General features: G+C 44.8%; 1 protein-coding gene across 1 annotated transcript in view; it reads left to right on the top strand.

Annotated features, from left to right (window-relative positions):
* Ddi2 (DNA-damage inducible 1 homolog 2) overlaps window positions 1–11,860 on the top strand; it is a gene marked incomplete at its 5' end in the record, with an annotated part of 36,558 nt that overhangs the window by 8,743 nt on the left and 15,955 nt on the right. The window contains 3 exon segments of the mRNA XM_005409866.2: window positions 3,071–3,200; window positions 6,786–7,022; window positions 9,606–9,732. Of these exon segments, the coding sequence (XP_005409923.1) occupies window positions 3,071–3,200; window positions 6,786–7,022; window positions 9,606–9,732 (494 nt within the window).

The raw sequence follows: 11,860 nt of genomic DNA, 5'->3' as shown, positions 1-11,860 counted from the left end.
GGTCTTTTTGAGACAGAGTCTCCACTCTGCAGTTCAGGCTGGCCTCGAGCTCACAACAGTCCTCCTGCCTCAGTTTCCCGAGTGCTGGGATTATAGGCATGTGCAATCACGCACAGCTTATTTATTTATTTAGAGACAGGTTCTCTGCTATATTAATAGCCCAGGCTGGGTTCAAACTTGAATTTGCAATCCTTCTGCCTCAGCATCCCAGAGTGCTGGAATTACAGGTGTGTACCCCACCCCTGGCTTTAGTTCTCTTCTTCTTAGTTGTATGACTGCTATCCATATCTATGTCTGGTCCGTAAAGTGGGACAAATAATGCCTGAAGGGATTGTGAGACTTCCACAGGAGGATATGAAGATTAAGTGGGAGACAGAACCTGGCTTGTTATCAGCTTGGTAAGAAGCTCCCTCAGTGGTAGCTGACTGCCATTTTAATCTGGCTTTCCACATAATACGTTCCACCCGAGAAGCAGTCAGTGATCCTGTAGATAGGATCGCTCGTAGGTTTTGTTTGTTTGTTTGTTTCGTTCCAGTTTTGGTGGTGCTGGGGGTGGAACCCAAGGCCTCCATGCATGCTGGGCAAGTGCTCTACCACTGAGCTACATACATGCTCATCTCCCAGAATCATTCTGACTCTGCAGAGCTTGGTTTTGATTCCTTGTGAGAAGAATTTTTCTCGTGTGTGTACTTACATAGCGTGTCTCTGCCCCAGGAACTGATCATCCATCTGTAAGTGCGTTGACTGTTGCATTTGTGAACTGGGGAGCTAAAGACAAGGGGAGGGGATGTCAGTGGCTTCACAGCGTTGCTGCTGCCTTGGACAGCCTATCTCCTGGGTATTTCTCTTGGTATGCCGCTCCCTGCTGTGTGTACACTGCTGCCTGCGACCCTCGCCTCTTCCGACTTATGGCTGTTTTTCCGTGCATTCCCACAGATTCTAATACGCCTCTTGGTTATATTGCCAAAAATCTGTGTTAGTTCGGGTGTATTTTTACCCTGAGAGCTGTGCTTATATAAGAGTGTGAATGGGCTGATCGAGTGACGACGGTAGACTTGTTGGTCTTAACTCTGCAAGCAGAGGGTGAGAACTTAGAATACTTTTTCTAGTCTAGTGTGAAACTTGTAAAGTATAATTGGACCTGCAAGTTCTGCAAATCAATTTCTTGCTCTTGCCCGGAATGATTCTATTTTTGAGGGTTGGTTCTTTTGCTCATATCAGCACAAAGTCTGCAAGCAAATATGACAGCATGCCTTGTCTTTCTAGTTTAAACGCTGTATTTTCATTTTCTGCGCCAGGTAGCCTTACTCAGGGAGCTCAGGATGGGCAGGGGAGCATGGTGGAGCGATAGCTGTCATGGTTATATGCAGCCCCAGTGCTTGCCTGACAAATGGGAAATGTGAGGCCTGACCCAGCTGCGTGGCAGCCCCACTCCGGTAATTATTGGCGGGGTCAGGACGTGACCTGTGTTCCTTAGTTTGCACATGGCCCACTGTGAAGCAGACCCTTAGGAGGAAAACCTTTCAAAGCCATAGGTGTTCCCAGTGCCGCGGTGGAGTGAGTGATAATGCAGGGCTTCATTTGGGGTTAAGTCGTGTGCTTGTGTGTGTTGCGTTCTTTGCCTCTCACGGCACATTGTTACTTCTGTGCTCTCAGGTTTTCTTCATTGTTTGACAATATGTTGTGAAAAAATTTTAGTAGTGCATCCCTGAAGCTTTTTCCATTTATGCGTATTGTTCTTTTTTGAATTTTTTTCACTTCTGTTTTTTCCTCATAAATGTAAGAGTGATAAAGGTTAGTGAAAGAGAAGAAAGAAGACCAGAAGGTTCCTATTTGGGAACTATTTAAACCTTCCAATATGCAAGCTCACTTAAAAGTGTGCATGTTATTTAGTAGTACTGTAGTTAGTGTACTCAATAATCTCCCTCCTAGCTCAGAGTTAAATCTAAAATTATATCCACTGTTAGTGTAAATTCATTCACCGCTTGGTTTTGTTTTATTTTGATTTTTTTTTTTTGAGACAAGGTCTTGCTCTGTAGTCTGGGCTATTCTTGAACTTGGCAATCCCCCTGCTTCAGCCTCCCGAGTGGCTGGAATTACAGCCCAGCTGTGCACGCTCACATCTAGCCCAACGTTTAACACAACAAATATTTGAGCCAGATGTGGTGCACATGCCTGTAATCCCAGCAGTTGGGAGGCTGAGGCAGGAGGATGATTGCGAGTTTGAGGCCAGCCTGGGCTACAAAGTGAGCTCAAGGCCAGCCTGAACTGCATAGCAAGACCCTGTCTCAAAAATACCCCCCCCCCACAAAATATATATATGTGTGTGTATATAAATATATATATATATATTTTTTTTTTTTTTTTTTTTTTGGAGCATCAATATATAACAGGGCCTGTCTTAAGCATTTGTGATTGGTAAATGAAAGAAGGTCATTGTTCCCAAGTAGCTTCCATTTTAGTAGACTAGAAAAACAATAAACAGGCAAATACAGTGTTTTGGATGAGGGTACTTTTTTCTTCCTCTTTTTTTTGAGACTGGGTCTGGGCTAGGTTACCCAAGCTGGCCTTGAACTCCTGTCAGTTTTTCTCCCTCAGCCTCCCAAGCACTGGAATTACAGGCGGTCACCCCTATACCCTGCTCTGCATTTTCTTTTTTGCAGTGCTAAGGTTCAAACTTAGAGCCTCAGACATGCTAGGCAAGTGCTCCACCATGAGCTATAGCCAACATGAGGGCACATTTTAGATAGGCTAAGACCTAAAAAAAAAAAAAAAAATGAGAGGAGACAGAATGTTACTCAGGCAAAAGGAACAAGTGAAACAGTCCTGTGGGGAAGTCAATTTATTTATTCAGAAGCAGCTGTCATGGTGTGAAGAGAGGTTGCAGGGAGCCAGGGGTCAAATCGCTTGGGTCTGATAGGGGATAGGAAGGATTTGCCATCCCTTTCTAGGTATCTAGAAGGAATTTGAAGAAGGAGTGGCATTATCTGATTAGGTGGGAAACTGTCATCCTGCTTTGTACCATGTTACTTCCCAGTGCTTTATGCTATTACATCTTTTCTTGTTGTAGCTTGTCCATGCTGAGAGACCTCTCACAGACAACCACAGATCACTGGCTTCTTATGGCTTGAAAGATGGGGACGTGGTGATTTTACGACAGAAGGAGAATGCAGACCCTCGACCTGCAGTGCAGTTCCCAAGTAAGACATAACCTAACGTTTAGCAGTCCCAACACAAACCTCAGGAGGTAGCAGAGTGTGTGGTTCTGAGTTTCAGATTGGCTCTGGATTCAGAGCACCAGCACTCAGAACCCGCCTCTGCCTCTGCCTGCTGTGGAACCTTGGGCAAGTAATTTGGCTTCTCTAAATCTTTTCCTCTTCCATAAGTTAGGTGCCAGGTCCTAGAGCGGATGTGAAAATAACTCATGTGAAGCCTTTAGCACATAGCTGTCCTCAGTAAATGTTCACCTTTGTGTTGATATCAGTGATAATTGCATAATCTTTATGCCAGGGAAGGACTTGAGACTGGGTAAACCTATGGTTTCTGTCAGCAGCCTGCTTTAGAGGAGCATTTTTAGCCAGCCAGGCACTTGAACCCACATTCACATGATCTAATAACTTGGTTGTGGGGGAAGAGATCCCAGTTATTTTAATTAACAAATGAAGCTCAGATTTGAAGTGATTGTCAGAGTTACACAGCTGTAGTCCCAGCACTTGGGAGGCTGAGGCAGGAGGATCATGAGTTCAACACCACCCTGGACTACATTGTGAGATGCTATCTAAAAACACAAAAAGTTACACAGCTAGTAAGTGAAGGTACAAGAGTTAGAACTTGGTCCACTTCTCACTGAACTATGACTGTTAAGCTGCTGGACCGCCACAGCCTGGTCCTTTCCTTCCAGCTGTTAATCACACGAAAAGAATCTTACTTTACTTGGTTGCTCCATCCAGAGCAGGTGTTCATAGTCAGGGGTCTGCTTTTGGGTTTTAGAGGTTTCTGTGTTCCTGAGTAGTTTGTAGAATTGTGTGGGTGTGAGTGTGGGTGTGTGAGTGCATTTGATGGTGAGAAGGTCCATAGCTTTCTTCAGATGTTCGGATTCACAGTCCACAAAATGTTTACAAGGTCCTGATGTGGAAAAACTTGTTGGAATGTATTAGTTTTTATTGTTCCCTGCTGTATTCTGGTAGAATTATACTGTCTTTTGTGAACCTAGGGCCTCAAGCCTGGCAGGGAAGCCCTCTGCAACTGAGCTACATCCCCAACCCTTTTTAAAAAAAAATTCTTTCTTTAAATTTTTGAATTATTTTTATGTGTTTATTTATTCAATTTTTTTGGTACCAGGAATTGAACTCAGGGCCTTGCGTCTGCCAAACAGGCTCTGTACCACTGAGTTACAACCCTGACCTTTTTTTTTTTTTTTTTTTTTTTTGAGACAAGATTTTGCTAAATTTCCCAGACTGACCTCACGGTTGCAACCCTCCTGCCTCAGCCTCCAGCCTAGCTGTGCACCACAGTGCCCAGCTGGTAGATGTCCCGAAACAATTTTGGCCCCTAAGTCCTCTGTTTCAAACATTTTGGTAACAGGTGATACATGCCTGGGGTGATAACTGACTTCAGCTTAGAGCACAGTGCTTCCATTCAGTGTGGAAGTGGAGCAGTACAAGGCCATCAGGTGCTGGCTTCCTCAGATCTGGATTGCATTAGTCCCTTGGGGCTACTGCTAAATTTCAGAACAAGCAGTGGTTCAAATATGCCAGTCAGTGAAAAGCAAATCTCCCTGTCTTCTTTGGTTAATTTGGTGACATCGTTAGCACTGGAAAGTCACTGCTTTTTCTGTGTGGACAAGGCAGCCTGTATGTTGTCAGGAAGGTCCCGATTAATAAAGTAAACAAGTTTTCAAAATTATTCCGAAATGAATGGACTCCCAAGATAGCATGTCATAGGCGAGGAGATAAAATTTCTTGACTTGCAAATAAGGCGCACCCATACTTGCTTTGGTAGCTTTGTAGATTAAGGACCTCACGCAGGTTGTGCCGCCTCCGCCCTCTCACCCCTTGGTGTTCTCTCTCTGCCTCCGCTCCCTCCCCCTCCGCCCCTCTGAAGGTACACACGAGCTGCCCGCTGAAGTCTGTCTGCAGACATGGCTGGTTGAGCCGTGCTGTAAGTTGTGAGGCTGAAACCTCACGCCTGAGTTTGGACATTGCCTTTCTGTATCTGAGGTCCAAAAGGCCTCAGAATGGCCCTAGATTTGGGACAGTTTTGATCATTAAATATATTTGGGGGGTTGGAAAAAAGTATAATTTTCTCAGACGCGTTCCCTTATCATGACTCTACTTGTTCTTGTTTTTTTCTTTTACAAATTCTACTGAGTTATAATTCACATACCACACAACTCCCCCATTCCGTGGTTTTTATTGTGTTCAGAGTTGTCCAACCACCATCACAATTAATTTTAGCTCATTTTCGTTACCAGTACTCGTTAGCACTCGTTCCCTCTTTCCCCTGAGCTCAAGTCTGCGTTTGATCTCTGTGTTTACCTTTTCTGGACATTCCGTGGAAATGGAGCCGTGTGGTGTGGGCGTCCTTTGAAGAAGGATTAGTGCTCCCATGCTTGGCTTTCCTCTTAATAAGGTCAGTTCAGCCTGGAATACAGAATCTGGCTGGGAGGTGTTGACTCTAAACCCATGATGGCTGCTGGGAGACTCAAGACAGAGCCTGTGCCAGTCCTTCTTGGTTTTTCTCTCCTGTAAAATAGTTGCACCTCCTGACTTCCTCAGGCATAAAGAGAGTTAGCCTCTGATGCATGGCTAAAAGTATGAATTCAAAGAACTATGAGGAACCCCCCAGGGCTGGTGGCGCACACCTGTAATCCCAGCACTCGGGAGGCTGGGGCAGGAAAATTACTGTGAGTTCACAGCCAGCATGGGCTACAGAGTGAGTTCAAGGCCACCCTAAACTACATAGTGAGACCTTGTCTTAAAAACAAACTCCCCAAACTGATGTGTTTAGCACAGATGTGCAGAATTTAGCATCCAGTGTTTCTGTGTTCACCTGATGTGAATAGTACTCTTTACCCTAGAGCCAGGGCTCTTGGAAACATCCAGCAAACCAGACTCGGATTTTTCTCAAGAACAACATCCAGAATCGTGTGATTTCATGTGTTAAGAATGCCTTTAACATCTGTTCTGGGATATTTTACAAGTGCAAATGTCTTAGTCACTTTCCTTGTCACTGAGACAAATACCCAACACCCACAGCTTACAGGAGAGCGTTATTTTGGCTCACGGTTACAGTCCAGGGCAGAAGCAGCAGGTGGAAGGGTTGCGGAGCAAAGCTGCTTATGGCGTTGGGGAAGCAGAGAGAGGAGGAGCCTGGTGGGGAGATCCGTTTCCAGGTCGTGCCGCCACCACCTCCCTCCCCCAGCCAGGCCCCACTTGCTAACAGAAGTCAGCTGTAGCACCCCATGTCCAGTCCTCTTCTAAAAGCCCTGCCTGTGACCCTATGAGTGCTTGAGCCTTCGAGGAACACGCTTGATGGAAACCATAACACCTAGAATCTGCGGTTACTGCCATTGCCTGTCCATCTTTCTGTCCTTTCCTATCCAGGGCCTCACAAATCGCCGTCTTTATATTCAAAGTGCACAAGGGGAAAGGCATTAGGGTGTCTGGGGTTGCCATTTGCTGCTGTTACGTACTTTGTGTGAGCAAGTGTTCTGTTTCTTCAGCACTTGTTTTTATGGAGTCATCTGAGTAAGCCTGATTGATTTCCCGCCATCCCCCCAACAGACTTGCCACGGATAGACTTCAGCAGCATAGCTGTGCCTGGCACATCAAGCCCTCGCCAGCGCCCAGCAGCAAGTGTGCAGCAGCTCCACTCATCTCCTGGAGAAATAGCGTCCTCTCCTCAGGGCTTGGACAACCCAGCCCTGCTCCGAGACATGTTGCTGGCCAACCCGCACGAGCTGTCCTTGCTGAAGGAGCGCAACCCACCCCTGGCAGAAGCCCTGCTCAGTGGAGACCTTGGTAAGCTTGCGCATCTGGGATGCTGTCAGGCAGGCCTGGGGTGAAGTGGTTGTGTCACAGTGAATGCAAGACTCCAGCCAATGGTACATTCAAACCACTGTCTCCTGTGATCTGTTGAACACATCTGTTGCGTGTCTGTGAGAGGTAACCGGTATTCATTCATTTCAAAGTCTGGGTTAATTGGCAACATTGATAGGATTCTAGAACTCAGCGCTATCTAGGTTGGCCCCCTTCGTTTACTTTTTTTCTCTCTTTCAGCATTGTATAAGCCAGGTTCTGATATTTTGACCTGCTCACTTAGATCAGTGGTGGCAAACCTATGGCACATGTGCCACAGCAGGCCGTTTGTTATCCTTGAAAGCTCTAAAAGATTCACCACTACTGACTGAGACCCTCAAAGCTCACCAGTAAGCCAGCTGATCCCAGCTGAACTGCTTTTGGTTCCACAGCACATCTGCAGTACAGTCTGCCCGTGTGGCCAGCTGGAGCCTCTGACCTCTTCCACCCTGAGTTTTGGTGGCAGCAAGGTTGCTGCCCGCTGTTTGTTTGGAACTGTGTTCAAGGCATTCTTTTATTTTTTATTTATTTTTTATTTTTTGTCTTTTTTTTTTTTTTTGAGACAGGGTCTCGCTATGCAGTTCAGGCTGGCCTTGACCTCACTTTGTAGCCCAGGCTGGCCTCGAACTCACAACAATCCTGCTACCTCAGCCTCCTGAGTGCTGGGATTACAGGCCTCCGCTACCACACCTGGCTCAAGCCATTCTTTTATTCATCAGAACATTTACTTTCAGCTTTTTGTAGTTACAGGGTTTTCTCTACATTTCTCCCATTTTGCTCTTGGGATTATGAAGCTGTACAGATTAAATTTTTAAACCATAACAGATACCTAACTCTTTCGCCAGTTGACTTTTTTTCTCTGTCACTAAGAATTGAACCCAGGGCCTTATTCATGCAAGGTAAGCACTCTACCATTGAGTTGCATCCCAAGCCCTTTTTTGTTTTATTTTTGAAACAGTGTCTTGCTAAGTTGCCCAGGCTGGCCTTGAACTTTGCAGTCTTTCTGCCTCAGCCTCCCAAATAACTAGGGTAGCAGGCATGTTCCACCATGCCCAGCAATTGACTATTATTCCCTGTACTTACTCAGAAGTACACAGATTTTTAAGTACTCAATTCATTGAGGTTTTTTGTTTTTGGTTTTGAGGCAGGATCTTGCTGTGTAGTTCAGACTGGCTTTGAACTCACTATGCAGCCCAGGCTGGCCTCGAACTCATGTTGATTTTCCTGCCTAAGCACCCGCCCCCCAGTGCTGGGATTACAGGTGTGTGCCACCATGCCTGGCACAATTTATTGAGTTTTGATAAAGTTCTGTAACCCTAGTCAAGATGCAGATCAGGTCTGTCACCCCAGAAGGTTCTGTTGTGTTCACTCAGTCAATCTCTTCCCGCATGGGCTGCTGCTGTTCTGAGTATCAGTATAAGTTCATTTTGCCTGTTTTTGAATCTGGTATATGGAATTATAGAGCCTGTACTCTTTGGTCAGGCTGCTTTCCCTCTGTTTTTAGGTCCACCCATGTTACTTGTATCTTCAGTTGAAATGACCATTATTTTGATTTAATTTCTTAGGTCAGCATAGCTAATCGCCAAAGACCATGGTGGTAGCATCTTTTAAGTTTATACATTTAAGTGTACTGCCATTTAAGAAACAAGTAGATTTTTGATAACATACATCATAGACTGTTTTCTCTTTGCAAATTTCCTATTTTCCATCAGAACACAGAAACTATTATTAGATTATTACTAGATTACACTTTACCTTGTTTAAAGCAGAGAGTATTACAAAAGAAATAAAAGCTAGAAGAAGAAAAGGCAGATTATATAGTATTGTGTTTTGCTCTGGGTCATAGGATAACAGAGACAGTGGGTCTGGGATATAGCTCAGCGGTACAAGTGCCTGCCTGGCAAGTGCAAGGTCCTGAGTTCAATTCCCAGTTTAAAAAAAACAAAAACAGGGGCTGGGGATTTAGCTCAGCAGCAAAAGCGCCTGCCCGGCAAGCGCAACGTCGTGAGTTCGGTTCCTGGTACCGGAGAAAAACCAAAAAAAAATAAAAAATAAAAAAAACAAAAACAAAAACAAAAACAGACAGTGGGGAGGGGAGAAGTGGAGACCTTTATCTGGCCCACAGATAGACTTTCCTCACTGATTTAACTGAGTGGAAACAATACAGTGGGTAATTTGTAAGAATAAAAGTTTGTGAATAAGGTTTCTTTATACTGAATTTAAATGAAATAGTATTGCCTTTAGGGAATGGAATGTAAGTGCTTGTTTTAAAGAATTTTTAAGCATCCTTGCTATGTCTTTCAGAGCTGTATTTTGGGAAATGTTTGGTGTGGAACAGAACTGATAAAAGAATGAAAATACTCAGGTGTGGTAGGCATGCATTTAATCCCAGCACTCGGGAGGCTAAAGCAAGATCACTATGAGTTCAAGGCCAGCCTGAATCACATAGTGGGACTGTGTATCAAAAAAGGAGAAGAAGAAAGAAAATAGAGTGGAGTTGAAGATTTTCCTCCCTTATTTTTATAGAGAGATTTTCCAGAGTCCTGGTAGAGCAGCAGCAGGACCGAGCCCGGAGAGAGCAAGAAAGGATCCGTCTCTTTTCTGCTGACCCCTTTGATCTTGAAGCTCAGGCAAAGATAGAAGAGGATATCAGGTAATGATCATTCACCTAAAGAGCAAGCCTGAGAACATCCAGGTTTCCCAAAGTGCAGGTCCTCTGGCTTTAGTCAGACGCCTGTGTATAGGTAGCTTCCTTTTACACAGTTGAGGTAATAATAACCTCAGTCTTTTAGGTAATTCTGTCCTCTGCCATCTTCCACACATTTTGATCCAGCATGACAAGGGTACAGGTGCCTGATTTAATGGCTTTCTGTTCTTGTACAACTTTCTGAAGACTGACTCGCAAAGCATCATTACAGCAGCTCCGGGTAGGTGGCCTTGGGACGGAGCAGAAGCCCCGTCTGGTGAGATGCTAGGCTGGCTACCTCCTCAGACTTGCTGTGAGAGTCCTGGTTAAATCTGGGGCTTGATGATGATCGGATTAGAGAGACGGCTGCACAGGACAGGCTTGCAGACCCGAGTCTGTCTTCCTCCTGCTCTGGTTCTGTAATGCAGTGGTCCTCATCTGGGGCTGCTTTGAAGCTGTGAGAAGCTTTTAAAATGGCAGACACTTGGGCCCCTCCCCCGAATCTGATGAGTCAGAATCTTCACCTAAACAAGGGTAACGATGCTAATGCCAGTCACAAACAAGGTGCGGTTCAAGTAACAGGACAGATGCTCCCCTCTCCCCTGTGAAGGTCCTAGTTTAATTAAGAAGAAATAAACACCCAATTTAACTAACAGAAAACTACCAGGCGTGGTGCCACATGCCTGTAATCCCAGCACTTTTGAGGCTGAGGCAGAAGGATCGATTTTTTTCAAGGCTAGCCTGAGTTACATAATGAGTTCAAGGCCAGCCTTAACTATACTGTGAGACCCTGTCTCAAATTAAAAAAAAAAAAAAAAAACAAAGGAAAAAAACATGCTTCTGTGAGAGTGGGTAAGATAGAGGCACTTAGGGGCTGTGTTATATGTGAGGCTTTACATGGCACGCTATTTTTGGTTACTTCACTGAAGCCTGACTTGGTTATATTACACTATCACGCTGGAAGCTAAATAGTTATTTTCTTAATTCTCAGGCTACAGTGGAAATCAAGGCAATGCAAATTGTGCACCAAGATCAGTGGACAGCCCTCATTTTCTTGTTAAGTGCTCCCATTCATAATATCAGATTCTGATGACTTTGAGAAATATCTCACTAGTTAAATCTACCCAGAGAAATAGGAAAATATTTGTGTTCTCCCTGCTAGACCACACTGCAGCTAGAAGGGAGAACTGACGTAAGTTTCAGGAGTAATTGTGCTCAGAGCTGGGCATGGTGGTGCATGCCTGTAAGCCCAGCAAGGGAAGCTGGGGCATAAAGACCAGTCGGTGCTACACAGTGAGACACTGTCTCAAAAAAAAAAGAGAAATTGTGTTCAACCCAGGCAGCAGGATAAGTAGCAAGATCTCTTAGGCAGAGTGTAACTGAGCTGTTGGAAAACTAGAAGTGAAATGGAGCATATCCAGGTGGCTCCTGTTTCTTCTTGGGGTGAGGGTGAAGGAAACTAGGTAATACATCCTTTTTCTTCCTGTTCTGAGGGTGCAACCCAGGCCCTCATGCGTACCAGGCAGCCTCTCTCCACTGAGCAGCACTGCAGCCCGTGCCTCCATGCTTGTGAGGAGAAAGCCCAGCCAGATACGGCGGCTCACACCTGCAGTCCCAACGCACGGGATTACAGGGATGAGGCTGAGGCAGGGTTACAAATTTGAGTCCCATCTGGGCGGTTTAGCAAGATGCTGTCTCAACATAAAAATACAGTAAGATGGAGGAGAAAACTTTATGCCTCGGGAGAGACGTGGAACCCAGAATAGTCAAGAATGACTAAAGTTATCTAAGAGAACTTCTTTTTTTTTTGTTTGCCAAAACTCATTTGGGTTAGTCAATGCTGGGTTAGGACACTCAATTAATTTTGGAGTATATCTCAGTTTGATAATGTGCAGTGGAATGAAAGGTGTATAACTGTATCAACTGCCTATTAAGGTTTTATATGGCACACTACGCCAGCGTTTACACGGGGCATGTGTACACTAGAGGTATAACAGTTTCCCCATTTGCCTAACTAATTTAAACAAGGGTGCCTTTTACTTTCTGGAAAGTTGAATATTTTATTACAGAATGGCTGATTAAGCCATAAGTTCAT

Source organism: Chinchilla lanigera, unplaced genomic scaffold, assembly GCF_000276665.1.
Source record: "Chinchilla lanigera isolate Chin_1 unplaced genomic scaffold, ChiLan1.0 scaffold00126, whole genome shotgun sequence".
NCBI classification, from domain to species: Eukaryota; Metazoa; Chordata; class Mammalia; order Rodentia; family Chinchillidae; genus Chinchilla; species Chinchilla lanigera.
Note: the sequence above shows the minus strand (reverse complement) of the source record. Positions and strands in the feature narration are given on the sequence as shown.